General features: G+C 43.6%; 2 protein-coding genes across 2 annotated transcripts in view; one reads left to right on the plus strand and one right to left on the minus strand.

Annotated features, from left to right (window-relative positions):
• LOC144289799 (uncharacterized) overlaps positions 1-27743 on the plus strand; it is a 91993-nt gene that overhangs the window by 13554 nt on the left and 50696 nt on the right. The window lies entirely within an intron of this gene.
• LOC144295784 (uncharacterized) lies at positions 10468-11450 on the minus strand. The gene is made up of 2 exons (XM_077868287.1): positions 11330-11450; positions 10468-11226 (listed from the first exon to the last, which is right to left on the minus strand). Exons 1-2 carry the CDS (start codon positions 11342-11344, stop codon positions 10468-10470), a joined length of 774 nt encoding a protein of 257 aa, XP_077724413.1. The 5' UTR covers positions 11345-11450.

Below are 27743 nucleotides of genomic sequence, written 5' to 3' on the forward strand. Positions count from 1 at the left end.
TATTTCCCACAGAACATGAAAGACTCCTATCTCTGGGAAACAAACTAGGGTGGTGGAAGGGGAGGTGGGCGGGGGGTGGGGAGGAATGGGTGACGGGCACTCAGGGGGGCACTTGACGGGATGAGCACTGGGTGTTATTCTGTATGTTGGTAAATTGAACACCAATAAAAAAATAAATTTATTATTAAAAATAAAAATAAAAAATAAAAATAAAAGGAAATATATGAAACAAAAAGAAAAAAGAAAAAAAAGAAAAACTGCCCTCTGAAGGCAGTTATTGGGCAGAAAGAATTCCACTTGAACAGATTCATTTTGAAGCATTTCATTTTGCTCTCCTATCAAATCTTTGTAATATTTTAAGTGAATTCCTGTTATTTTACCTTCTTTTTCTTTCTCTTGGATTGGAAGACAGCATATTCTTCCAAAATTTTAAAGCCAACTAAACAAATCATGTGGGCAGCTACAAAGCAAGACAAGGTGAAGAAAAATAAAATGTGAGGTTTGAAATGGTTGAAAAAAGTTGAGATTAATAAAAATAGCAAAGCAAATAATGAGAAATTACAGTAATTGAAATCTTTACTATTTTACAAAGAATAATCTCAGGTTTCTATTCAAATAAATGGCATTTCCGTCAAAGTCTCAGCAAGTATATCCTTATTTGTGCTGCAAGGGCAGCCCATCACTTTCCTTATTTCTGTGGGCTGCCTGGACCTCCCCACTCCCTTTCAGCTCTGCATTAGCAATCCAGTGATCTATGCAGGTGAATCTGGCTGAAAGCTTTCAATCTCTTTCATCATTTAATTTTGTTTGAGTACTCTATTTCACTACCAGCCCTTTCCCTTTTCTTCTCTCCCTGTCATTTGAATTAACCAATAAGGAAGAATGCATGCCAACATGCAAACATGCAGATGCTGCTGCAGAGTCACAGTGAAGCTGCTTACATGTGTTGCTGGCCTGCAGGCAGACAGCTGTTTGAGAGCTTGGGAGTATTTACCAGCTGTGGACAAGAGTAAAAATTTGGTTTATAGAAAGTAGCTTAGTGCAGGGATCAGCACACTTTGTATGAAAGGCCAGAAAGTAAAATATTTTAGGCTCTGCCAGCCATTAGTGTCTTCATCGTGACTACCCAATTCTGTTATGTAGAAGCATCATGGATGTAAATGGATGTGTGTAGCTATGTTCCAATAAAACTTTCTTAAACACTAGAATTTGAGTTTCATGTAATTTTCTTGTGTCATGAAATACTATTCTTCTTTTGATATTTATTCAATCATCTCAAAGTGTGAAAATCATCCTTAACTTGAGGGATATGCTAAGAGGCATATTCCTCAATGGATTTGGATTTTTAATAGGTTGGATTTGGCCATGGGCAGCAGCTTGCTAGCACAAATCACAGAGGCTGGGGCTGCCATGCCCACAAGCCCTGTTCCCCAGGCAGTTCTGCATCCTTCCTGCACTCAGCACTTGCTTTTGGGGTCCAGACTCACAGTAGGTCTCAGTTGATATCCAGTGAATCAAAGTGCGTCTAATCTTGTGCTTCTCTTGGTTTTGTCCTTCCCAGCCAGAGCAATTTACTGCCACCAAACTGCCTTCTCTTATTCTAATTTTATCCAGCAACAATATTTTCACACAATGTTTGTTTCCAAACACCATTATGACTCTATTTGAGAAAAATGACTGAAGAACATAGTTAGCATCTACCCCAATGTCATGACATCCTGTGGGTGTGGTTCTGTCTCTGTGTTGAGACAGCACCTATCTCTCTGCTTTTCAAAACTCATTCATCAAGTGATCCGTTGTGGCAAGGTATGGCCCGGGTCAATTCTAGGCATTTGTTTCAATATATCACTCTATGTACATTTCTGAGTCAGGCTATTGTTTATGTGTTGTTGTACTCCAAATAATTGTCAAGGATTTTTATTTTCATGTAGCTCAATTGCTTTAAGGGAGGAAATGGTTTGGGCTTAGGAGAATACCATAGTAATGTCTGGGATGCAGGGTAAGATGCATAGGCATGGTAGTGACAGAGGAGGGGAAAAAAAAGGAAGGGGATTAAAATTTATTTACTCTACAGTAAATCAGAAATGGAAGAGTAGAAGAGAAGGAAGAAGAGAAAGGAGAAAAAGGAAAATAGTTGAAGTGACATTGAGAGTCAGTACACCCAGTATGTAATTTTAGGTAGATTACTATTAATCTTCTCCATCTCCTCAGATCTTTTGTAAAGTACAAAAATCTACTACACACATCAAGACTTTGGCTGCTTTCCCCCCCCTGCAATAGTGAAGGAAAAGTGAGATCAATTCAAATCAAAGACAAGGACGGTGTTCCATGTCTGGGTGATACCAAAAAGAGGACACTCTACCATGGCTAATCCAGCAGGAGGAGGCAGAGGAAGCCTGCAAACTGGGTTTGCGTGTGTCATTTAATGAAAGAGAGCAAAGAGGTGCAGAGCCCGAGGGCTTGCTGAGGACCACAGCAGAGCCAGGGACTCACCACTGTATGTATCAGGGACATAAATGGACTGTGCAGTGGGAGTGGAGCAGGAAGCCCACCACCTGTATCCCATCCCGAAGTTGCTGAAGACATTTTCCAGGCTATGGCAGAAAGGACCTGAAGCCCATTACATGAGAAATGTTGTCCTGTCCCTCCCTGTGGTAAATGAGGCCAGGAGTCTAAAACTGCCCTCCCCACAGCAGGCACAGTAACTGTTGCTGGTTCCCTGGACTGGGCACTACTGGCTCTTGCCTCACCCAGCTCGTTCTTGTTAGGACCTATTGTCCAGCTGCCATCTTACAGCTGGGCCAGTGTAAAACCAGGACTAGTGGAGGGGCAGCTGTTTCTGTGGGACACTGGAGATGGGCATGGAGCCAGCTGCCTGGGATACATCTGGTCTTCCCAGTGCTATAAGACTTCTAGCAGCTGTTACATTGATGTTCATATTTTGAGGTCAGCTAGGTTTTAAGGGATCTTCTGGATAAGAAGAATTCAGCTTAGCTAGAGAAAGAGAAACAGAGGTCCATAGGAAAAACCATTTTTCAATGATTTGGAGGTGCATAACATGGATGAAAATGGCCAATTGCTATTCAAAACCTACAGATAGGACAGAGCAAATAAATTCAATTTAGCAAAAAGAGCAAGGCCCTGGCTCTAGTTAGTGGAAAAGTAACTTAGCACTAAACAACAGTCTAAGTAAGAATCCTTAAGAACAGTAAGAAAGAACATTTGCTGCAATATGTCCTAAGATAACTGATACGAAAAGTCTTCAAGTGTTGAGAGTACTCTGTAAGTACAGAGCTGTCCATGACACTGGACTTTCCTAAGGGTAGATGACCAGAATAGAAAACTTGGGGAAAAAGTCTAGAGCTCAGCACAGAGGCAGGCATATGCAGGAGATCTCTGTGGCAGCTGGTTGCTTTCCCTATCCATCTCTGACTCAATTCTTTCAGACTGGAAACATTTTCAAGAATTATAAAATAGTAAAATGTGACTATACACTTTTAAAAAATATGTATCTTTGGGTGGCTTAATGTGAAGGTAGGCAGTTAGAGTTAATACTTTCCGATCGGTTATAGGAATATAAATCATATCATGTGACTTATCAATACTCCCTTTGTTGTATTTTATTTTTCTCTGCAGTAAAATAAACATAAAGTTTACCAGCCTAACCAGTTTTAAGTGTATAGCTTTGCATTGCTGTGCAACCATCACCACCATTGATCTCTAGAACACTTTCACCTTCCCAAAATGGAACTCTGTGCCAATGAAACACTAACTTCTCGTTTACCCCTCCCCCTAAGTCCCTGGCAACCTCCATTCTACTTTCTAACCCTATGAACATATCTACTCTGAGTACCACATAGAAATGGAATCAAACAGTATTTGTCTTTTTATGACTGGCTTGTTCAACTTAGCATAGTGTCCTCAAGATTGTTATAAGTAGTGGCATGTGTCAGAATTTGCTTCTTTTTTAATACTGATAATATTTCATTGTGCATGTATAACAGATTTTGTTTGTTCATTCATCCATTGATGGACACCTGGATTACTTCTACCTTTTGTTTATTGTGAACAGTGCTTCTAAGAACATAGATATGCAAATATCTCTTTGAGTCTTTGCATCTATTTCTTTGGGGTATATACCCAGAGTAGAATTGCTGGATCATATGGTAATTCTGTATTTAATTTTGGGGGGGGGGAACTGCCATTCTATTTTCCACTGACTGTACCACTTTACATTCCCAGGAATGCTGGAGAAGAGTTCAAATTTCTCCACACACTTGCTAACACTCATTAATTTCTATTTCTTTTTTGTTTTGTTTTGTTTTTATTTTTGTTTTTGTTTTTGTCTATAGTAACCATCTTAATGGGTGTGAGGTAATATATCACTGTGGTTTTGCTTTGCATTTCCCAATGACTACTGATGTTCAGTGTCTTTTCATATATTTATGGTTCATTTGCAGATCTTCTTTGTAGAAATGTTTATTTAATCCTTTGCCTATTTTTGTATCAGGTTGGTTATTTTGTTGTTGAGTTGTAGGAATTCTCTATATATTAGTTTTCATATATTATTAGTTCTGATATTAACCCCTTATCAGATATATGATTTGCAAATATTTTCAAGGAGGAACTAGAAGGAAATTCTGAAAGAGAAAAGATCTTAATATTGAAAAATAGTGAGTTGCTTTTCTAGTTGGGAAACATAAATAAAATAGCATAAGAACAATGGTGGAAGATTATTAGGATGTTTTTGGATCTTAAGTTGTGAGTTCAAGGAGGATAAGCCTTTGTCATCAGTATCTACGAGGCTGCCTGGAACTTAAGAGGCACCAATATCCGCCTAATCTGCTTCACACTCTCCTCTCCTGTAGACACGAGTGTGAACCAGTTAATTTAATACCACCTGGCCAGTAACAGTGAAAAGATCTGGTTTCTAAGTTTCTAATGGGGAAATTTTGAAGCTCATTTACCACACCGGTAATTGGTTAAGACAAATAGAAACATGTAAAGCTTTCCACACATGAATGAATGATTTATTCATTAAGTATTTATATTGGTACCACTACATGCTAGGCCTTGGTAAAGGGCTCAGGGTGGTGAGCAAAATCAGTGACCTTGTGTCATGGAATTCACAGCCTGGAGGAGGAGATAGATGAGAAATAATGACCATGATGAATATTGTGGAAGCATAGCACATCTGTGAGACCTCTTTGTTGAGAGAGTAGAGACCCCTCTGGATAGTTTAAGAAAAAATTAAATGAGTCCAAGGATGTTAGGACAACCAGACTGACAGGCCACAGGCTAGAGACAGTGGCCAACATGGCCACAGAGAGCTGCAGCAGGCAGAGTCTACAGCTGCCAACTTTGGAGTTGCAAGAAATGTGGAAAGAGCAATTCATCAACGTGGGAAAGAGGTAAAAGGGTCAGGTGGTGGCAAAGTATGCTGCACAAGGGTGTGAGCATGTCAAGGGAGAGAACCGCATGTGACAGGCTCTGTGGCAGGAGAGAATAGAGAAACAGAGTGGCTTCCAGGAGTGTTCAAGAGTAGCTGCAATGCCAAAGGCAAGACCATATGTGGGCAGGACCAACCTCCCAGCCTTCTTCCCAGGCTCTTTGAGTTTTAGTCTCTATTTCAAGAGTGATGGGAGCTGATCATATTTTTTAAAAGATTTTATTTATTTATTCATGAGAGACACACACAGAGAGAGAAGCAGAGACACAGGCAGAGGGAGAAGCAGGCTCCGTACAGGAAGCCCAATGCAGGACTCGATCCTGGGACTCCAGGATTATGCCCTGGGCGGAAGGCAGGCCCTAAATCGCTGAGCCACCCAGAGATCCCCGAGCTGATCATATTTTAAGAAAGGGATGGAGGTGTGTAAAAGATGTCCTTATTATTTTTTCACTTTGAGGAGGACCCTCTGGAAGCATTGTGTGGAATCTACCTTAAGGATGGGTTGCAGGAAGGGCTGAGGGCAGTTAGGAGATCATCTCTACTGGAGTACCTGCCTTGAGAGTGGAACTGTTTTGTTTCATGCCTACAGGAATGGCTGGCACACAACCAGTGCTCAGCAGATGTCTGTAGGGTGATGGAAATACTGTGGAATGCTTAGAGGTTCAGGGAGAAGAGGGTGAGGACATGGGCTGGGCAGCAGGCTACAGAGTCCACAGGGTAGGTGAACATGAAGGGGATACATTGGTTAGGGAAAGGGAAGTGCCAAATATTGCCTGGATTTCAGAAATGAGGAATGCATTCTCAGAAGTGGGGGACATATTACTATATTTCATCAAGCCACTTACCTGCAGGGATAAAGCTCAAATTGTAAGGGAAGTTACTAGTTAAAAATCAGTTAAAGTGTGTTGAATTCACTGGATTCTAAATTTTTTTTTTGGTAAAGGACATCCAACAATAAACTTTTTGAACATGAATCCTTACTATATATATTATCTATGAATATAGAGTTGCGTTACTATGTTGTTGAAATCACACATAAGCATGGAAGTCCCAGTGTTTTCTTCCTAGTCCCTTCTGGGTGGATGGTCTTACTTCTCCTGGAATCCACACAGCCCACTGGGAGGACGCTGTCCTAATGATGCCCTACCCGTCAATGTTTTTGAGGAAAGAAAGGGTTAAGGTATAGTCAGGGAGAGATAGGAGGCCCCTGACTCCCCTGACTAGGCTTATGCAGAGGCCACAGTGACCAGGCTCATAGAAATCCCAAATGCAGAGAAATGTTTTTTTTTTTAAATATATATATATTTTATTAGAGTTCGATTTACCAACATATACTATAATACCCAGTGATCATCCCATCAAGTGCCCCCCTCAGTGCCCATCACCCAGCTACCCCATCACCCCGCCCAGCTCCCCTTCCACTACCCCTTGTTCATTTCCCAGAGTTAGGAGTCTCTCATGTTTTGTCACCATCTCTAATTTTTCCCACTCATTTTTTCTCCTTTCCCTTATAATTGTTTTCACTATTTTCTATATTCCTTGTATGAGTGAAACCATAAGATGATTGTCCTTCTCCGACTGACTTACTTCACTCAGCATAATACCCTCCAGTTCCATCCACGTCGAAGCAAATGGTGGGTATTTGTCCTAATGACTGAGTAATATTCCATTGTATATATAGACCACATCTTCTTTATCCATTCATCTTTCAAAGGACACCACAGATAAAAGTTATAAACAAGATTTAACCGGAGAGAAGGGAACATAACAAATCCATTTTGTCCTAAATATAGATGAGATATGTACTGATAGTTACAAATCTAAGTTGTTTGCCTTAAATGTTATAAACCAGATATTTACCAGGTTCCTTGGTCAGTTCTATAAAAAACTGACCATAAAAGCCATTAGTGGCAACCCATTCAGAACTCCTTTTACTCTAGAGAGCTTCTTATTCTGCTTTCCTTTTTTTCCCACCTTCACTTAATAAACTTTCACTTCAGTTCACCCTTTTCTGTCCCTGAGATTCATTCTTTGACTCTATGAGACAAGAACCCTGCAACATTATCAGTATAGATGGGAGAAGAGGGGTCTGCATGGCATCTCCAAAAGAAGCAGAACTTGGAATTTGTCTCTGTAGTTTGTAGGCTGGCTAGGAAAGGAAGGACAGATTCAAATGGTCAGTAATGGCCAAAAACAGAATATAGGGATCTAGGCAAGGTTCAGGACCACTCTCCAAGCCTGATGGGAATATTGTGAGGGAGCCATGATGGTCACACTATACACCATGTAACTCTATGGCACCTTTGAGCTAAGGGGCAGACAAGTAGGCAGTGACCTCCTCATTCTTCCCACAAAAACCATGCTTTTGTTCGATGTGTTTGGCTTGTGCACTTGCTCTTATTTGAGGGCTCTATGTCTGGACTCTGTGCAGAACCCACTACAGCCTTTGCAGCTGCCCTGAGGTCACCACCTAACCTCTCTAAGCCTTTCAAATCATTCATAGGAAACAGATGTTTGGAGATATTTTAATGAACCTCAGCTGTGTGGGAAACATATATATTTAACCCCCTGGTTTTACTAATTCTGAGCTCCAAGTCTTTGGCACCTGCCAGCTGTGGTTGAAAGTCAGATACAAGCCTAAAGGCCACCCCTATGCTTGTTCAGGGAGAGCAGGGCTCAGATAGCAGGCCTGGCCGTCCCTCCACATGGAGGCAGAACTTGGCACCACCCTATGTCCTGGAAATCCATCTTGGAAGTATAAACTTTAAAAACAGAAGTGTGTGCGTTTTTTTTAACCAGCAAAAATAAGTTTATTCATGAATAATGGAACTGTAAACAGGACAAGCAAGCTATGGCAAAGACAGGCAAGAATTAGAATTTCAGATTTGGTCTCCATTTATCTTTCCTTTGAAATTCCCATTGCTATTCTCAGACATTTATGGAGTCCATTTCTCAGCCTAGGGGGAAAAAAATCAACACACACTTTCCATTCTGATATCATATTCAACTAAAACTGCACGCCTCTAATGGCAGATTATCTGAAAATATTGTGAAAGAGGAGTATGTGGTTGATGCAGTCTGAGAAATAAACCTCTGGTGTGAATTGCCCCACTTGGAACTGTCTGCAGTGTAAACACTGACAGCAGCCCAGGAAATGGGTAAGATTTATATCTATTCAACATTCTAATTGCTTTCTATAAATGTTGCTATCTTTCCCTTTCCTGTCTCAGCAAACATAAATATCTGTAGTTCCTCTTTGTCTTTCCAGTCTACAGAATATTATTTTTTCCTATTACAATCAAGAGTACAAGTGAATGTACAGTTTTCAAAACTTGAGTGGCTCTGGGTTCTCTGGAGCAAATGCTAAGCAGGATCAGACAAAGTGCCAATAATTAAAAACATATTTGGTAGAAATGTGCTGTCAGAGTCTAGGTGGTGTTTACATGGATAGACTTAATTTTGTGTGTTTGATAGTGGGATCAATCAAGCCTCATAGGATTTAATAAATAAATGCAATTCAGTGCCTGTTACTGCAGTTGTTTTGTTGTGCCCAAGATCGCGAATCCGAGAAACCACCAAGGAGCCAACACTGACACTGATGCAAACACACGAGGGTTTATTTACAAGCTCGAGCCTGGGTCCAAGTATACCCGACCCAGCGGAGCAGGGACTTGGACTCCGAGACTAAGAGGCGTAGCAACTTTATAGGGGCCAGTGGCCAATGGGATAGGCAGAAAGTTGCACAGTCATGCTGGTCCGCTGAGCGGGATTTCCGGTTAGGGTGTGTCCTGGTCTTTGATCAGGGCAAGGCAGTGCCCTAAGTAATAAGCAGGTCAGCGCAAGGCGGGTGCAGCCCAAAATAGAGTCAGTCCTGCTCTGCTTGTCCAGGGGTAGGGGATTTTGTTCAATATCCTGGGTCCCACATTCCCCCCTTTTTCAGAGGATCCTATGCAGGACCCAATCATGGGTCCAGGTTGCTCTCAGAGTGAGCCAGGTGAATGATTAAACCAGGATTTTCATCAACCTTGTTGCTGTTCTCGCTCTTATTTACAGTTAAGGCAGCACATAACCCCCCCCCCCCCCAATCCTTTGTTGTAAGAAGACTAATTCTAATCTTCTATTCTGAAGGACAACCTCGGACTAGGGAGTCTTGGAGGTGGGAAATAAGCGAGAACGGTGCAGTCTTAGCTTTAGGGGATTGTCCTTGTCTAGTTGGCTTTTTCGTTCTGTAACAAAGTCCATGAGAATGGTGTGTGGGTCAGCTGGCCGGACGTGTGTGTAGTGGACCTAGGGAGTAATCCTGTCGACCTTGAGAGCGGTGGGAGTGGTCAGGATCAGGAGGTAGGGTCCCTTCCAGCAAGGTTGAAGTGTCTGGTGTTGGTATCTCCACACGTGCACCCAGTCACCTGGCTGATATCGATGGGGGTCCGGGGGTGGCAAAAGAAGTTGGTGATCATCAAATTCAGCAAACACCTCAGGTTTTAAATTGGGGATAACAGGTGGAGGAAGACTGAACATGATTTCATAGGGAGTCAGTCTCATCTTATATGGGGAGTTCCTCACCCTATATAGGGCAAAGGGGAAGAGAGTCACCCAGTCCCCGCCAGTCTCCAGGGCTAATTTAGTTAAGGTCTCCTTTAATGTTCTGTTCATCCTCTCTACCTGTCCTGAGCTCTGGGGCCTATACGCACAATGTAATTTCCATTCTGCCCCAAGTACTAGTGCCACTCCCTGTGTTACCTTAGAGACGAATCCTGGGCCGTTGTCTGACCCAATTTTAACGGGAAAACCATACCTCGGTACGATGTCTTCCAGCAGTTTTTTGGTCACGATCTGTGCCATTTCATGTTTGGTGGGAAATGCCTCTGTCCATCCTGAAAAAGTATCTACAAACACTAGCAAATTCCTATACCCATATTTTCCAGGTTTCACCTCAGTGAAGTCCACTTCCCAGGAGGCTCCTGGGCAGTCCCCTTGGAGCTGGGTACCCAGGTTAGATCCATGGGCAGAGGCATTTGTTAATTGGCATGCACGGCAGCTTGCCACAATCTGTTTGATCTTTGCTTGAGAGTCTTTAATAGTGATCTTTGCACGTCGTATGAGGTCTTCCATCTTCCTCGTTCCCTCGTGCTCCGATGCATTTTGGATAGGACTCGCCGTCCTAGTTCCTCTGGCAAGATGATGCTGGAGTCCGCGGCCCTCCCCCAGCCACACAAGCACTGGGTCATAGGCAAGTGTTTGACCCAGTGTAAGTCAGCAGCAGTATAGTTGGGGGTGTCAGGCAGGGTCGGTGCCCCCGGATCAGGTAGCGTGGTTGCTAAGACCTGGGTCACCAGAAGGGCTGCCTCTTTTGCTTTTAAATCGGCTCGCCGGTTTCCCCTGGCTACTGGCGTGTCTGCCTTTTGGTGCCCTGGACAGTGGATGATGGCCAGGGCCTTGGGCAGCCAGAGGGTCCTCAGGAGTTCAAGAATCTCCGTTTTGCTTTTAACAGTCTTTCCCTCTGCTGTCAGAAGCCCTCTCTCCCTGTAAAGGGCTCCGTGGATGTGAGCGGTGGCGAAGGCGTACCTGCTGTCGGTGTAGACGTTTATTCGTTTACCTTCCCCCATGGTCAGCGCCTTGGCCAGTGCGGTCAGTTCTGCCCGTTGAGCCGACTCCATGGTTCCGGCTGCCCCCGCATATCTGAGTCCTTCTTGGACAAAACTGCTGCCGTCCGTGTACCAGGTGGTGTCCACATTCAGCAGTGGCTGGTCCTGGAGATCAGTTCTGATTCCGTGCACCTGGCGGACGGTTTGTGGCTGTGGGATTCTTTAAGACGGTTTCCTTCCGCGCATCCGTCAACCATCTTTGTCCATCTTTTAATTTGTACCCAAGGTAGCTCACCTCTGTTCTGCACATCTGGGCTTTTTTAGCTGAGGCCCGGTATCCTAGGGCCGCTATGGTCTGGAGCAAGTCCCTGGTGCCTCGCAAGCATGTGTCCTGGTCCTTCGCCGCCAACAGGTTATCATCTACGTATTGTAAAAAAGTTAAATGTGGGTGCTCGGAACGGAACTCACCCAAGTCTTCGTGTAAGGCCTCATCGAAGATGGTCGGTGAATTTTTGAATCCTTATGGTAGTCGAGTCCAGGTGAACTGGCCATTGATGCCTTTCTCGAGGTCCGTCCATTCAAAGGCGAAAAGGTCTTGGCTCCTGGGTGCTAAAGGCAGGCTGAAAAAGGCATCTTTTAAATCTAATATCGTATACCAAGTTTTGACAGAGGCAGGGTGGAGAGGAGGGTATATGGGTTTGGGACCGTAGGGTGCATATCCTCTCCTCGCAGGTTGACTTCCCTCAAGTCCTGGACTGGCCTGTAATCGTTAGAGTGCGGTTTCCACACCGGCAGCAAGGGAGTGTTCCATGCCGCTTGGCAGGGCCTTAACATGCCCGAGTCCAGTAGTTGCTGTATGTGGGGTGTGATTCCCTTTCGTGCTACTAGAGGCATGGGGTATTGGCGGACCCTGACAGGGTCTGCCCCTGGCTTTAGTTCTATGTTTATGGCCGGTCGATGCTGGGCCAGCCCGATTCCCCCAGTTTCTGCCTACGCTTGGGGAAATTCCTGCAGCCAATGGTCAATGTCAGTCATTGGCGCTGAGGGCATTTGGTGGAGATGATATTCGTCTTCTAAACTCAGGACAAGCACCTGAATTGGGTGCGCCCCTTCTTGTTTAGGAGTTTTGCCCCTTCAAGGTGGAAGCAAATTTGTGCCCCCATCCTGGTGAGCAAATCCCGACTTAACAACTGGTAGGGACACTGAGGGATGACCATGAAGGAGTGGGATACCCGGCCCGTGCCGAGATTCACAGTTCTTTGGGTAGTCCATGAGTACTGTTTGGTGCCCATGGCCCCTTGCACCCATGAAGTTTTGTTTGCCAATTTCCCTTGGGGTTGTAATAAAACTGAATGTTGTGCCCCAGTGTCCACTAGGAATTTAATAGGTTGTCCCTCCACTTTAAGAGTTACCCTGGGCTCGGAGAGTGGTGCCAAACCCTGACTCCCCTAATCGTCCAGGTCCTCCATTTCTAACATCTTGGCAGGGACCTTAGATCTTTTGTTAGGGCAGCTTTTTACCCAATGGCCCTCCTCTTTGCAATAGGCGCATTGGTTTTTGTTCAGCTTAGGGTGCTCCCAAGGAGGACCAGGGCCATCCTCCTTACCTGTCCCTGAAGCCAGCTTCTTGAGGTGCCTCTGTCTTTCCTGTGGGTCGTCCATGGTTGTGGCCAGCAGGATCTTGGCCAGTTTTCGGGTCTGCCGGTCACTTAGTTTGGTTTGTTGTTCTTCCGGACTGTCTCTATTATTATAGACTTGTTCTGCCACTATCACTAAGTCCTGCAAGCTCTTCTCTCCTAGTCTCTCTACTCTTTGTAATTTCTTTTTAATATCTGGAGTGGCCTGGTTAACAAAGGCCATGATAATTGCGGCCTTTGTTTCCGGGGCTTCTGGGTTCATAGGGGTGTACTGTTTAAAAGCCTCTATGACCCTCTCTAAGAAGCCTGCTGGACTCTCATCCTTACCCTGCCTCACATCATAGACCTTGGCCAGATTGGAAGGCTTGCGCACGGCAGCCTTGAGACCTGCCATTAGAGTCTGGCGGTGGACCCGGAGTCTCTCCTTACCTTCAGCTGAGTTGTAGTCCCAGGTGAGGCCGGATAAGGGGAAGGCAGCATTTATGAGGTCTGGGTTTTGAGTCGGCTGTCTGTCCTCTCCCAGGACAGACTTCCAGGCTTCCACCTGAATTCATTCTCTTTCCTCGGTGGTGAAGAGAACCTGCAAGAGCTGTTGGCAGTCATCCCAAGTAGGCTGGTGGGTAGAGAGAACAGTATCTAAAAGCCTGATTAGATCTCTCGGATTATCAGAGAACTTTGCATTTGGGTTTTCCAATTATATAAATCACTGGTGGAGAATGGCCAATATAACATTAGCTGTTCGCCAGTCTCATTGAGGGGGCCCCATGGTGCGGAGAGGAAGGGCGGTGGAGTCAGCCAGCCCTGCATTCGGAGGTGGGGCCGCCGGTGGGTCCGACCCTGTGTCCCCGCTGCTGGCCCGTGCACAGGGACTCCCTCGTCAGGGAGGGGTGGCGCCCCTTCTGCAGCCCCCGATGCCTCCAATGGAGGGGCGGAAGGGGGGCGGTGCCCGGTAGGGCGGCGGGAGAATCAGGTCCTCCGGGGAGGAATCCTGGAAGACCGGACGAAGGGGTGCCTCGGGCATAGAGTCGGTTTCCTTTTGGCTTTCCGCAGGGCTAGAATCTCCATAGGTCCTGCTTTGGGGGCTAAAAATGGTTTTAGCCAAGGAGGAGGATTCTCGATCATGTCCTGCCAGATCAGGATGTAGGGCACCTGGTCAGAGTGGCCGTCCGGTTTGTCCCTGAAGATCACGGCCTTAACCTGTAAGATAGTAGGTAGGTGAAAAGTTCCTTCCTGGGGCCGTCCCACGTCAAAGGTTGGCCATTCTGATCTACAATAAATTTGGAACCTCTCTCTCCGTATGTCTATGCTCAGAATACGAGCTCTTTCCCTAACATCCGAGAAGTGGGAGAGCATAAGAGATAGGGGAGTGGTTTCTGTCTCCCCCATTATGTCCCCAATCCACACCAAGACACAGACAGTAAAGACAATTAACAAGGACACAACAACACAGACAAATGCACAAACAGCAAGGACATAGGAACACAGACAAACGTGCAAACAGTTAACAAGGACACGGTAACAGACAAACGTTCCGTGCGGCCGCGGAGACAAAACAGAAAGTAACCTGAAGGGCTGGCAGCCGGCCCTCCTTACAGACGAGGACCCCGTCCTCCAGGCAGGGGCAAGGGACGTCTCCTCAAGACCCCCGGTCGCCGGCCCGCCAGCGCATCCGCCTAAGCCAATGCCGACCCAATACAGCTTGGAATTCCTACGGGCACAGGACAGTTCAGAGCTCTCAGAGAATATGCGCGCCAAAGGTGGAAAAAGTTGAGTGCACGCACCACCGTTAAACCCTCCGGATGGGGTCCTGGAGGTTTCCTGGATCCCGGACGAGCCCCCAAATGTTGTGCCCAAGATCGCAAATCCGAGAAACCACCGAGGAGCCGACACCGATGCAATCACACGAGGGTTTATTTACAAGCTCGAGCCTGGGTCCAAGTATACCCGACCCAGCGGAGCAGGGACTTGGGCTCCGAGACTAAGAGGCGTAGCAACTTTATAGGGGTCAGTGGCCAATGGGATAGGCAGAAAGTTGCACAGTCATGCTGGTCCGCTGAGCCGGATTTCTGGTTAGGGTGTGTCCTGGTCTTTGATTAGGGCGGGGCAGTGCCCTAAGTAATAAGCAGGTCAGCGCAAGGCGGGTGCAGCCCAAAATAGAGTCAGTCCTGCTCTGCATGTCCAGGGGTAGGGGATTTTGTTCAATTTCCTGGGTCCCACAGTTTATTGCATCACATGCAACAAAATCTACAGTGTGTATATGAATGGTAGCCTGGCCAGGATGTGAACACCAGCTGGTTATAGGGCGAGACTAGGAGTAGGTATTGCTGTTGCTTGGTGCTGTTGGTACTGAGTAAGGGACAGGTGAGAGTAGGTAGGGAAAGACAGGTGGGGAGCCACATGAGGAAGCTCACAGAAAGCCCAGATGCAGAAAAATAGAGGAAATATTGACCAGAAAGAATGGATACCTTCTTAATTCCCATGATATTTAAGGAACACCTTGTTTTTTCTCACTATAATTTACAAGAACACCTGTTATTTTCCTTCTAAATATACACAGGATATTCTCATGATATTTACAGATCCATCATGTTATTGACATGAAATCTACCAAGTTCCCTGGTCAGTTTTCTATTTCAGAGAGACCATAAAAGCCCTTAGTGGCAACCCATTGGGGACTCCTGTCTCTCTTGGGAAATTATTTCTTTCCTTTCTGTTCTCACCTTCACTTAATAAACTTTCACTTCACTTCACCCTTTTGTCCAAGCGATTCATTCTTCAACTCTGTAAGACAAGAGCACTGTAGCCCCTGACCGCTACCATGGATAAAACCACATTTCTGGGATAGTGTGAAAAAGGAGACAGATGGATACAAGTAGGCACTAATGACAAGACAGGAAGGCAGAAGGGGCAAGTGAGGGATTTGCAAATGCATCTTAAGCCAGGGATGGTGCTGGGGAGCTTCTTACAGTGCTGGTGCCCATACTGTAGCATTACAGTCTGCAGGTGGGAAATGCAGCTTTGATTCTGAGCCTGATCTCCTTGAAAGAGTTTGTGAATACTCAGCATTATATTTAGAGTAAAAACCAGGGATACAAAAGAATATTTTGCATTCAGAAAGGTCCACAGTCCTGGGAATTTATTCTCTCTTCCCCTGAGGTCCACCTCCTGTTGTTTCTCAGAACAGATGTTAAGGCATCAAAACGAACAATGTTGCATTATTTGGGGGTGGTTTGCACATGTATAATCTGCCTAGTTTCCAAGTGTCTGCCACTTCTTTCTAAAGCCTCCTTCTTACCCACACAAGCAAGTTAGTTAAGTAGTTGGTAAGTAAACTCTTGCTTACCTTGAATTTTGCAAACCAGAGAAGTCATTTTACAAAAGAAAGCCTATCCCAGTATGCAGGTTATCCTGATTCTTGCTATTCTTTCCAGTAGTTATTTATGTTGTGTGAAGTCACCTGGAACACTGCATTAGTGAATTCTGAAACATTGCTTCTAGGAGAAATACAGGTTTAGGTCTCAGTGACCTCTGGCCACATGCTTGTCAACTAGTTAATACAGAACCTTGTTTGGTGTGTATTTCTGTTTAAAGGCACTTAACATATAACTCATGCCTGAATATGATGCTTATCTGACACATATTTTCTCCATAAGGCACATCACAGCCTTCTGGCTCTTAGGAATATTAGGCTGGAGGCTAGGTAGGCACAAACAACAGGAGGATGGACCTTAGACATCCTGACAGAGCCCCAACTGAAGACTGCCCAGGGACCACCCCATTCCACCCATCTAGCAGGTGGTTTGTGGTTATAACATCCCAGCAGAGGAAGAGTTATGTTTGTTGTGCTTGTTTGTTGCACTTGTCCTTATTTGACCTATGTCTCTAGAATGAAATAATGCTGGGGTTTCCTATCCTTTGCAGGTACTTAGAATACATCTTGGTAAGGGACATGGTAGCTGACTGATTATTATATAATCCAGGCTGTCACTCAAATATTGCCACCATAGACCCACCCAGGAGAAAAATTGATATAAGTTTACAGCCCAGAGTTTCTGGGGCCTTTGTCTTTCTTGACTGGCCTGCTCCTGCCTTGGAGCATACTCTAATAAAATTTTGCTCTGCTTTACTTTTGTTTCAACAGAGGTTTTTGTCCTTTTCCATCTGGTACCAGGAGCACCACACAGCAATTTGGCGGTATGCTTGGGAATCATTCTAAATGACAAAATCACCAACAAAAAAGCACAAAAATTAAAGAAACATGATACTAAATAGACTGCAAAAAGAACACTTGTTTATAGAGTGAAAGCTGAAACTAAAAGGCAGAGTGTTGCCTTGTTTTACTCAGCTGGGAATGTATGGATCAGTGATTCAAATTCTCTGCCATGCTCTGATTAACTGAACAGCTGGAAAAGGGCAGTAATTATTGATTTGGGGTTACAAATAAATGTTATCAAGCAGGTGAATTCACAAATAAAAAATCCACAAATAATGGGATCAACTGTTTTATGTTAATTACTTACAACTGATGGCCCCAAACAGTTCTAAGAAAATTAATTCTCTAAGTGACATATTTAACTCAGAGCCATATTTTGCTATGAATGGGAATGGAGTGGAAGGAGGGGCTATTTTCATCTCTTTTTCATGTAACCAAATTCTATTGCAATTCTCATAATTTGAAGAGTTTTATTTTAATTGTCATAATTTCTCATATCTGAGGCTTGAAATTCCTTTGAAGTTGAGGAAGGACAGATTATTGCTATTTTTTTTTTTTAGATTTTATTTATTTATTCATGAGAGGCACAGAGAGAGCTAGACAGAGACACAGGCAGAGGGAGAAGCAGGCTCCGTGCAGGGAGCCTGATGCAGGACTTGATACTGGTACTCCAGGATCACACCCTGGGTCTAAGGCAGGTGCCGAACTGCTGAGCCACTCAGGTATCCCAGATTATTGCTAATCTTAAAAATAAACAGTTACTTTACCAGCAAAAATGGGTTTATTCAAAACTGACCAAGAATTGCAATTCAAGACAGCAAAATCATAAGCAAGCCCAACAAACAAGGGGACATTATTTTATGGATAAGGAAGTTGGGAGGGGTTGTTTTGGAGGAAAGACCATTGGAGAAAAGCAAGGGTTCAGATTGGTGATGGTTTCTCACTGGCTGTGTTACTGGGGTGGTTGATTTCTTGTGGAAGATGCTATGTCTGGCTTTCCCTGTTGGGGGCCAGTACCTGATGATTCTTTCCCTGTTGAGGATTCTTCCAGTGGGGTCTATAATTGACCATTGAGTGTTAAGGTTACTCCTCTGGCCTCCCAATTCCATCTTAGTGAGAGTTCCCTTTATTAAGACTGTGAAACTTTTTTTTTTTTTTTTACTTTGAAACTTTTTGATGTAACAGATGGAAAGGCTATATGAAACACATATCAGGAGAAAGCATAGCTGTTGAGCATAGGGCTCTGGTGCTGGCTGCCAGTGCTACTGTCTAAGTTGTATACTTCAGTGAGCTCTGCATCCTCCCCATGTCTCAGTTTATTCACTTGTGAATGGAAAATAATAGTACTGCTAGATAACAACGAATCTGTATTTAGGTAAAGACAGATTTTATCCTAGGGGATTATTTCATTTAGGGGAAGGAGTTGTTGCAATAGGAGGAATGCTTAGAGGATGAGATCTTGCAGATGTCAGATCTTGCCTTACATACCCTGGAAGACAAGTGGGAGGCCAGAAAAGAGTCCTTGGTGTGGCCAACGGCGTAAGTGGTGCTGAAACACTGAGTTTTGGAGTCTGAAAAGTCTGCTCCTTAGTGCAAAGTAAGCTTTCCCTAAGCCTCAGCTTCCTCAGCCATAACATGGAGGTACTGATTCCTGCTTAGTGGGGCTGTGCTAAGGACCTCTGGGACAGTGCTGCGATGTCATAAGACTAATCATAATAGTCATAATAATAATAATAGTCATAAGATGATTAATAATAGTCTGAAAAAAGATACTTTCTGAATGGACTGTGCTAAACAACCACTGCATATTAGAATATTATCAAATCATTGCAATTTGCTGGCTGCTGTGTCCCCATTTCTTTTCATGGACCCTGTTCTGGTGGGTTGCTCTGTGCATGGGAGGATGGGTAACAGCAGTTTACTGTAGGTATTTGCAGTAAACTGCAAATCATTTTTATTATTAAAATTCATTTAAAGAATTCATTGTGTCCATTAAAAAATATATTTTTGGCTGAAATTGGAGGAGAAAGTGCCAAAACCCCACTGTTTTCTTCTAAGAGCATTTCATTTGGAGAGATAATGGCCTGAATGCCTAGAATTTAACATCACTCTCCAAGAACAGACTATGAAAATACTGTGTGCAGAGGAGATATGATTCTATTTGAATTTTACTGTCTGAGTTCTTAGCCTTGAACTTAGAAAATCTGAATTTTGAATTAGAAAAGAAAAGGCCTTTCATCCATTCATTTCTACAAAAATATTAGTGTAATCTGTTCTGTTCCTGTAGGGTAAAGATTAGCCTTTAGGCCCAATTGTCATTAATTCCTCCTACTTCAATAGATATTTGTTTAGTGTCTGTTTTGAAGTCAAAGCTTCTTAACATGTCCTTTTCCATCTGGTTCCATGTTTAGCACAGAATAGTCCACATTTGACAGCTTCATGGTAACAGAGGCCTGGTGGCTCTTTAGAGAACTGAGGCTTCCAGGCTTCACAACTCCCTAACAGTGTTCTCTGGCTTCTCAGAAGGATACTCTTAGCTTGGATAAATCAGTGTGTGTGGCAGGAAGGGGGGATGGCAAAGGGCATTCTGGTCTACTCTTCTGATTCACTGAGGCAAAGGTCATAGCAAGACATACTTTTAAGAAGAACATTTGTTTTGGAAAATAGACACAGCTACAACCCTGCAGCATCTACAAGTCTTTTAGTCTTTGGTGATCAAATGACCTGAAAGGCAGGTAGAATTTCAGCAACTTGCTGTTTGGGCCTTTGATCTGCAGTTGGAGCTGCTGCTCTTTCTCTAATTGCACATGGATGAAATAGCTCAATTGGTGTTCAGTTGGTTAATGGTCAGCTTTTTCTGTTATTTTCCTTTTGTAAACAATTAGAGAGTAAGAGAAAAAAGACTTTTTCTCACCAAAAGGTTAGTTGTGTTCCAAGGAGTAAGACAGAAGACGTGCTTTACAGGTCCTTGCTTTCTTTCTGTGTCTTCCCTTCTACTTCCACTTCTTGTTCTTTCCTTCTCTTCTCTCCAGCACAAGTGCACCTTCTGGAGGTCCTTCTATAGCACTGGTGCCTCAAATAGGAAAATCCAGAGCACTCTACAGGCACCAATGCTATAGAAGTCACAGCCTACCTCCCCTGTGTGTCTTACCTCTCAGGATCTTGGACTCATCACCTACACAAAAGGAATAATAATAACATTCCTGAAAACTGTTATAATTGGTTAATGAGAATGCCTGAAAGAATTTAGCATATAATATGTGCTAAATATTAAATATTAGCATATAGTAAGTGGTCATTAAATATTAGTTACTCAAATTATTATTATAAGCATCATCAAATAAATGAATGCATTCCAGGGATATTTAATTTAAAAAAATAGACCACTATAGAGATATAGAGACTCTGCAGGTAGAGTTGCAGGCATGATGGTACCTTAGATCAAATTTCATTTTAAGCAGTTGGCCATATCCCAAAGTTCCTCCTGTCAATACTCCATGTGGGTATGGGAATCCTGAGTGTGGTCTCAGAGAGAGGGAAATTGGAAGAAAGACTGTGGAGAATATAAGTTGTAGGCCAATTCTTTGTTTAAATTAAATGTGCAACCAGATCGTCTGAGAGATTGTTTTTAGAAATAGAAATATACAGATTCCCCAGCCATAGCCCCCACAACAAGCAGAGGCAGACCTAAGGCCCCAGCAAATGGTTCCAGTGTTGGAACTATGTGGTGCCTGCCTACCCCATACAAAAAGATGTGTTTTGAGGGAAACTGCCATGTCAATGGCTTACCTTTCCAAGGTATCCATTCTGGTTCTAAGGGAACTATTTTACAACTCAGTAAGTTGTAGACAACTCACAGCAATGAAAAATATTTCCTCTCAGTACCCATGTAAACTCTGTAGTGCTGTGAAGGTCCAACCGACTTCCTTCCTATAGTATAAGAAGCCACTTTGCTTTCATTTATACATTCCTATTAATATTTCTCATTTATTAATATGTATTCTTAGTTCTCCTTAGTAACTGGCTGTAACATCTGACTAGTTCCCTCACTGATAATGAGTTAAATAAAGTCTTTAACATATTCATTTTATAAGGGTATAAGAACCATGATTTTGGTCTTTGTTTGAAAATCATTTTTAAACAATGCCCTAGTGGCCCAGCTCAGGGTATGAATACTCCTTGTAGACCTGTTGGAACAAGTCTATTTGAATCTGTCTTTTTATTACTCCATAAAGAATTCACAATAAAGTCCCATCATTTGTCAACTCTACACTGATTTTGAGTTATTAGTGCTTTAACATCCAGCATTTCGGCAACTGTCATATTCGAGTACACATCTAAATGCACAGAGAGGAAGAAGGGGTAACATAAGCATTGAGAAAATAAATATTACTCAAACTGCTAAAATAAATCCAGGTTCACTAATACTAGAGTCTGTGTGACTAGACCAACACTCAGTTCTGGAACATATATTGATCTTTATAAAATTAAGGAAAAATAGCTCAGAGTTTTGGTTGGGTTTTAATGAGTCTTGTTTTCTTACCAGGCCACAGAGAAGTAGTGGGATGGCTTCCCAGTACTCCTAGTCATGCCATGTTGGATGGTAATGAATCTTGCAAGGCTCAGGCTTCCCTGTTCCCTAGCCAAGATGCCCCAAGACCTTCGTCTCCCAAGTGAGGAAGATCCCTATTTCACCATTCCAGTTAGTGGAAGGTGTTTCCTGAGGAAGGCCTTGGTTTTTAGAGCCTGAGCCTTTACCCAAGAATTCTACCTTAAAGGTTGATACTCTCCTCCTTAGGGTGGGGTACTGTGTCCCTCTTTTATGCAGGCTAGGAACACATGCTGTACCATCATTAGTGCCTGCAGCTAGCATTTCTATGAATAAGTCCTAGCCAAAAGGAAACAAGTAAGGGCTTTTGGACTCTGTTCTGAACCCCAGGTAGATTACTTTCTGCAGGGAGATAAGGCCAGCGTGGGCCTTTCAACAATAGAAGGCAGAAAGATCAAACTGCTTTGAGCATGTGTTTTTAAAGAGGTTGGATGGAGGAGTAGAAACCTCTAAAGCCTGGAGCAATTTGACTGATTGTTCAATGGTCAAATGTCCCCTTGCTAGTTTAGGACTTTATTCAAAAATCAAAAATAATGGAAGAACTCTCAATGGTGCATAAAACATGGAGGAATAATAAAAGAGAAATAAATCAGTTTAAAGGAAAATGAAGGAAGAAAAGCAAGAAGAGTCTCAGGAAATGTTCCAATGCCCATCATACTTCCAGGGCCATTTGGGTTGGTTTTAGTGGTGGGATGCAAGTTGGTTGCATACACTCTGGTTTCCCAGTTCTCAGAGCCCATAAAACAAAAGCAGGGTGGGACCATCAGCAGGCATGTGATTGTTGTGCCCAAGATCCTGAATCTGAGAAACCACCAAGGAGCCGACACCGATGCAAATACACGAGAGTTTATTTACAAGCTCGAGCCTGGGTCCCAGTATACCCGACGACGCAGCGGAGCAGGGACTTGGACCCCAGACTAAGAGGCTTAGCAATGTTATAGGGCCCGTGGTCAATGGGATAGGCAGAAAGTTGCACAGTCATGCTGGTCCGCTGAGCCGGATTTCTGGTTAGGGTGTGCCCTGGTCTTTGAATAGGGCGGGGCAGTGCCCTAAGTAATAAGCAGGTCAGCACAAGGCGGGTGCAGCCCAAAATAGAGTCAGTCCTGCTCTGCTTGTCCAGGGGTAGGGGATTTTGTTAAATTTCCTGGGTCCCACAGTGATTAGGCAATGCTGAACTGTACAGGCCAATCTCAGACCCTCTCCATCTAGGTAAGAGATAAGTTGCATCAGAGCCAGGGAGGTGGGAGTAATAACTGGGGGTGCGAGAGAGCAGAATGCCCTCAAGCCATGAGCAGTTCTCATAGCCCAGGTGTGATTATCTTGATAGGTATTTTCACACATGCTCTTTGGGCTGCCCCATAAACACACAGACTTGTCAGAATAGAGTGCAGGCCAGGTCCTAGGCCTCGTAGGGTTAAAAGGACCTAAAGTGATGGTGGACCTGAGAATCCCAGTGGTGAGAAAAGGCAGCTCAGGAGCTTCAGGAAACCACAAGAGGCAGTGTCCTTGGTATTTGGCATGAATTCTGGAAGAATAAAAGATTACTCCTTAATTGTGTGAGGACATCAAGTGACAGGAATAATCTTGTCCAACTTTCATCCTGAGGGAGCATGTACCATTTTAGCAACCAGGCTCTGGCAGCTGGGATTCCACCCTCGGTTTCCATCTGTTAGAGATCTCAGCACCCTGGGGGAGGGACATGGGAGGTGGCTGAGATTGGCATGTGGTGGTACCTTCCTGTGTACTGACTACTGAGAACATAGCCTGGCTCTGCATGTTCACCTCTGCTGGGAACATGATGAGCGAGCACTGTGAATGCTTGCTATCAGCATTGTCATCACTACTCCTTCACTTAACAGCTTACAAGGATGTAAAATCACAGAATGTTAGTTCTGGAAGCTCCTCAGCAAGCAGAATTCCATTCTTCTTCTTCTGTAGATGAGGCTGGAGTGAGTAGTTACCTTCTTGGCTGTTGGTTAACCCCTCCACAGTCTGTTGCAAGCCTGCCAGTTCAGAGCCACACAGCTTCGATCTAGTGGTCATGTCCCCCAGAATGTGGCAGAGACAAGGTCAGAGTAAGGATCAGAGGAAACTTTTTTTACATGTGAGTAGCTTCTCTAAATGTTTTGAGACTTATTACACTATTGCATCTCTATAACATGCAGAGCAGGGGTATATAACAGAGATTAATTTTTTACTTTAGCAAACAAAAAGGAAAAATAACGATTACTACTATTTACTGAGTGTATACTATTGCCAAGAACAGCTACAAGAACTTTGGCTTTAATATATCTTATTCTTACACCAAACCAAAGTGGTGAATAGAATTTTCTTGATTTACATCCCATTGTATCACAGATATCTATGTAGAATTTCAGGTTTCCCAGCAACCCTGGAATGTAGTATTATTGTTCCAATTGATGTTGTGCTGTAAACATGACCTCTGGCATGCTGTGAGGTTAACCAACATGAGGGACAGGCCCAGGTATGCTTGTCACCCTTCCAAGGAGCCGATGACTTTTGTCAAGTTATTGACTCTAGACTTGGGGCCCAGGGCAATAATAAAAACTGTTGCTTATGTTTGTGTGACATTTTATGTTTTACAAAATGCTCTCCTGACTATTGTGTCTTTTAGGTGTGGGCCATGGACTTGGTCCTGTGCCAGAAAGTCACTCTCTTCTCTCCCCCATTCCTTGTTGTGGGAGCATGGCTTTAATTTCTCATTCAGTGTCTGAGAGAATTCACTAAGCAAAGGTACACACAGAAGTCAGACTTCAGTTTTTAAAAAATATTTTATTTATTTATTCATGAGAGACGCAGAGAGAGGGAAAGGCAAACACACTGACAGAGGGAGAAGCAGGCTCCATGCAGGGAGCCTGATGTGGGACTCGATCCCGGGACTCTGGGATCACATCCTGGGCTGAAGGCAGGCGCTAAACCGCGGAACCACCCAGGGACCCCAGAAATCAGACTTCAATAGAGACATGGATGGCTCATTATTTCATTTATCATTTTATATTTGTTGGCAATTCTCCCCTTTAATTTTGAACTTCACAAGAATATGCCTTTGTGTGAAAAGTATTAGCTTGACTTAAAAGAGATGAAGTATAAAACAATAAGATATAATGAATATGCCATGATATATAAACAACATGACAGAACTAATATCAAATATATTGGCCTTTTCATTTCAGCAAATATAAATGGACTTAACTTAGTTTTGTTACAAAAAAAAGAAAGGATTTTCAGTTAACAAAGTAAAATTCAAATCTAAGTGTTTATATGAGATAGAAAAGGAGAGAGAGACTGAAGGTTAGAAATCAAGGGACTGCCAGAGACATGGTGGGACAAATGGAAACAAAACTTCAGATTAACTTACTTGAAATGTCCCAGTCTACCAGGGCTCGTCTTTCTAACACTTCAGAGATCTCTGTGCTCCCCTGTGGCTCTGTATGACTCTTCTTCACATCCCTTTAGCTTGTGCAATGAGCAAGCTTTATAATGGCATTTCCAGCTGAGATCCTGAGATGATTTTTAAAGCTGCTGGGATGTGGCTGGCTGTTTGTGCTTCAGAACTGCCAAAGCATGTGTATGAGTTATTTCTAAGGGACAGAATAGGAATGGAGAATTAAGAGTGCACATTCTCCAAAACAATGGAAAAGTCCACACACAGACAACAAGGAATGAGCATGTGAGTGTGCTTATACATGTATGTGTATATGTGGATGGGTGTGGGTATGTGTATGTTTCTGTGTCTGCACGTGCATGTACATACATGGTGTTCATGTATAAGCGTAAATGTGTGTGTGCATTTTTGCATCCACACATGGGATTCAGTGTTCCTGTTTATATCCTAGGGAAATTCTGGAGCAGAGCGCTGGGGGAAATTAGAAGTCTTTGTGGTGGAAGGCCTGGCCCCTAGATGAGTGCACTGGTAAGCATGTAGAAGAGTTGGCCAGGTTTCCCTTTTTTTTGGTCTTTCTTTCCAACTCATATCCAGTGAAGAGTTTTGAAGGCAGTGGTCTGGGGATCCCATGAGCCATGTGAACAGTTGGTATTTATAAATGCCATTGAATAACATGTTCTGGAGGCCCTTTGTTAGAGACTCAAACTGCTGCAAACAACCTTGTTTCCCTGAGTGAAGCAGTAAGTAAGTACACATCACCCTCTCTTGAATGGTAATAAAGTTCATCTTCTTCATCCTAAGAGCTTTGCCATTCTATGATAATTTCTGGAATTTGTGGTGATTAAACTTGGAGCAGAAACCCCTTTGAAGCCAATTCATGCTTTCTTTGTTTTCCAAAGGAATAAAACTGATTTGTGGAAACAGACTTCTATCCATTTGTCCAGACTACAATCCAGGCAATTACTTTTTGTATTTGGCCTGTTATATAACATAACCCTTCTTATGTTTCTGGATTTTAGAATTCTTTGTATTCACATCCTGTTCCTGTGTATGTGTCAAGGAACGCAGTGGGGACTGGCTCTTTGGTGAAGTCTACACTGGATGATCCTCAGGGCATCATAAGCAGTATGAGAAGCAAAGAGGTCATTTGGAAGGAAAGAGGTGTGGGCACTATCAGCCCCAGTGCCACAGTAGCATTGAGAGCTGACCACCACAGGTGGTAATGTTCAAGCTTCTATTGCATCCCACCTGCAAACAATTCAGGAATCAAAATGGCCTGAGCAGGGGCTATGTTGCCTGCCCAAGAAGGACAAGTCAAGGGAAGGCCTGAAGAGGAGAACACGATCCTTTGGGCAGCAGGCTGTCCTCAAAGTGAGAGTGACTTGAGGTGTGTGGAGTAAGCTGTTCACACACTGTCAGGGAAAGAAGGGAGCTGTGTCCCCTGAGCCCAGGTTGCACTCATCCACCAGAGCATTGGGGCCATCAGCAGGGTTGCTGCCAGTTTCTTCTCTGTGAAGGGAAAAGGGGTCAGTTTAACTTTGCAGTTCAAAAATACAAAGCTTAAAAAAAAATGCAAAGCTTAAACCTATATTTAGACTAGAGGTTGGCAACTTTTTCTTAAGGAGCCAGATAACAAATAGTTTAGCCAATAGGGCTCTACTACCACTACTTACTTGTTGTTGGGAAGCAGCACAGACAATATGGATACAAATGGTCACTGTGTGCCAACAAAGCTCTATTTACAAAACAGGTGCAAGCCTATAAACCATATTTTGCTGAAATGTTTAGGCCTAAAGATTTGGGAAGTGTACTAGCTGACAAAGTTACTCCTCTAGGTGAGGGCAGCTAGATATGATTTTTCAAGCAGGGAAAAGGCAGAGAATTCAGACTCTTATTTAGAAGGGCTCCTCTGCTGCCCCTGGAGATAGGGTTGCAGCTGTCTTATGTTTAGGGTCTAGAAGCAGTGTTCATGCAGAAAGTTCAACCGTGAAAATAGACACAGGTTGCTACAGAAAGCTGTATGTCACTAAGAGAAGATAGTGGCAAAGAGGTGGATGGCCCTTCCCACTGATTCTGACGCCTCTCAATGCCTAGAAAGAAGGAAAGGTAGAAAATCTGGAATTTGACTAAATTGTAGACTGCAAATTTATCAAGCAGCTGTGTAGTCCTGAGGGTGACTGATTCTTATCACTATTATTTGCAATTAGATGGCCTGGGAGATGGAGATGAAAGCTAGCTTTAATTACAGGGATATGGTTCAAGTCCCATTTTTTTGCAAATGGTTCTATCTCTGGGAAAATCACACAAGTTGCTATGCCACACAGTTGTTGGCAAATGGTAATAATGGTGGAGGGAAGGCTAATTCTGAACAGTGTCCATGGCTTCCAGAGAGAAATCTTACCTTTCCATGTGCCATTGAGTAGGAAGCAATCTAATAAGACATGCTCTGAGGAGAACTTTGGTGATGAGAGGACAGTTGTCCCTGGCATAGTGGCAGGAGTGCCAGTCTCTGTGTGTGTGCATGTACACCTGTTTCTATTCTTTTCCATATTTGTGTTGGTCTCACTCCATAACTTCTAAGATGAGCCTTTTACTTCTCTTTTATGTACCCCACATAACCCACCACTCTCAGTCTCCAGGTGAAAGATAGTCATCTGTAACTAAAGTTACCTGGATGAGAAACAGTATACATTTGGACAGTGGCCAGAACATATATGCCAATAGAACAACCTCTGCAGCAACCTGCCCAGAAAGGCAAACCACAACCTCTGCAGGCATTAGCCAAGGGTGGTCAGGACTCAGCCAGTGACTGCCAGCTTCCCTGAATTTTACCCCGTGCTCCCAA

This window comes from Canis aureus, chromosome 2, assembly GCF_053574225.1.
Source record: "Canis aureus isolate CA01 chromosome 2, VMU_Caureus_v.1.0, whole genome shotgun sequence".
NCBI lineage: Eukaryota > Metazoa > Chordata > Mammalia > Carnivora > Canidae > Canis > Canis aureus.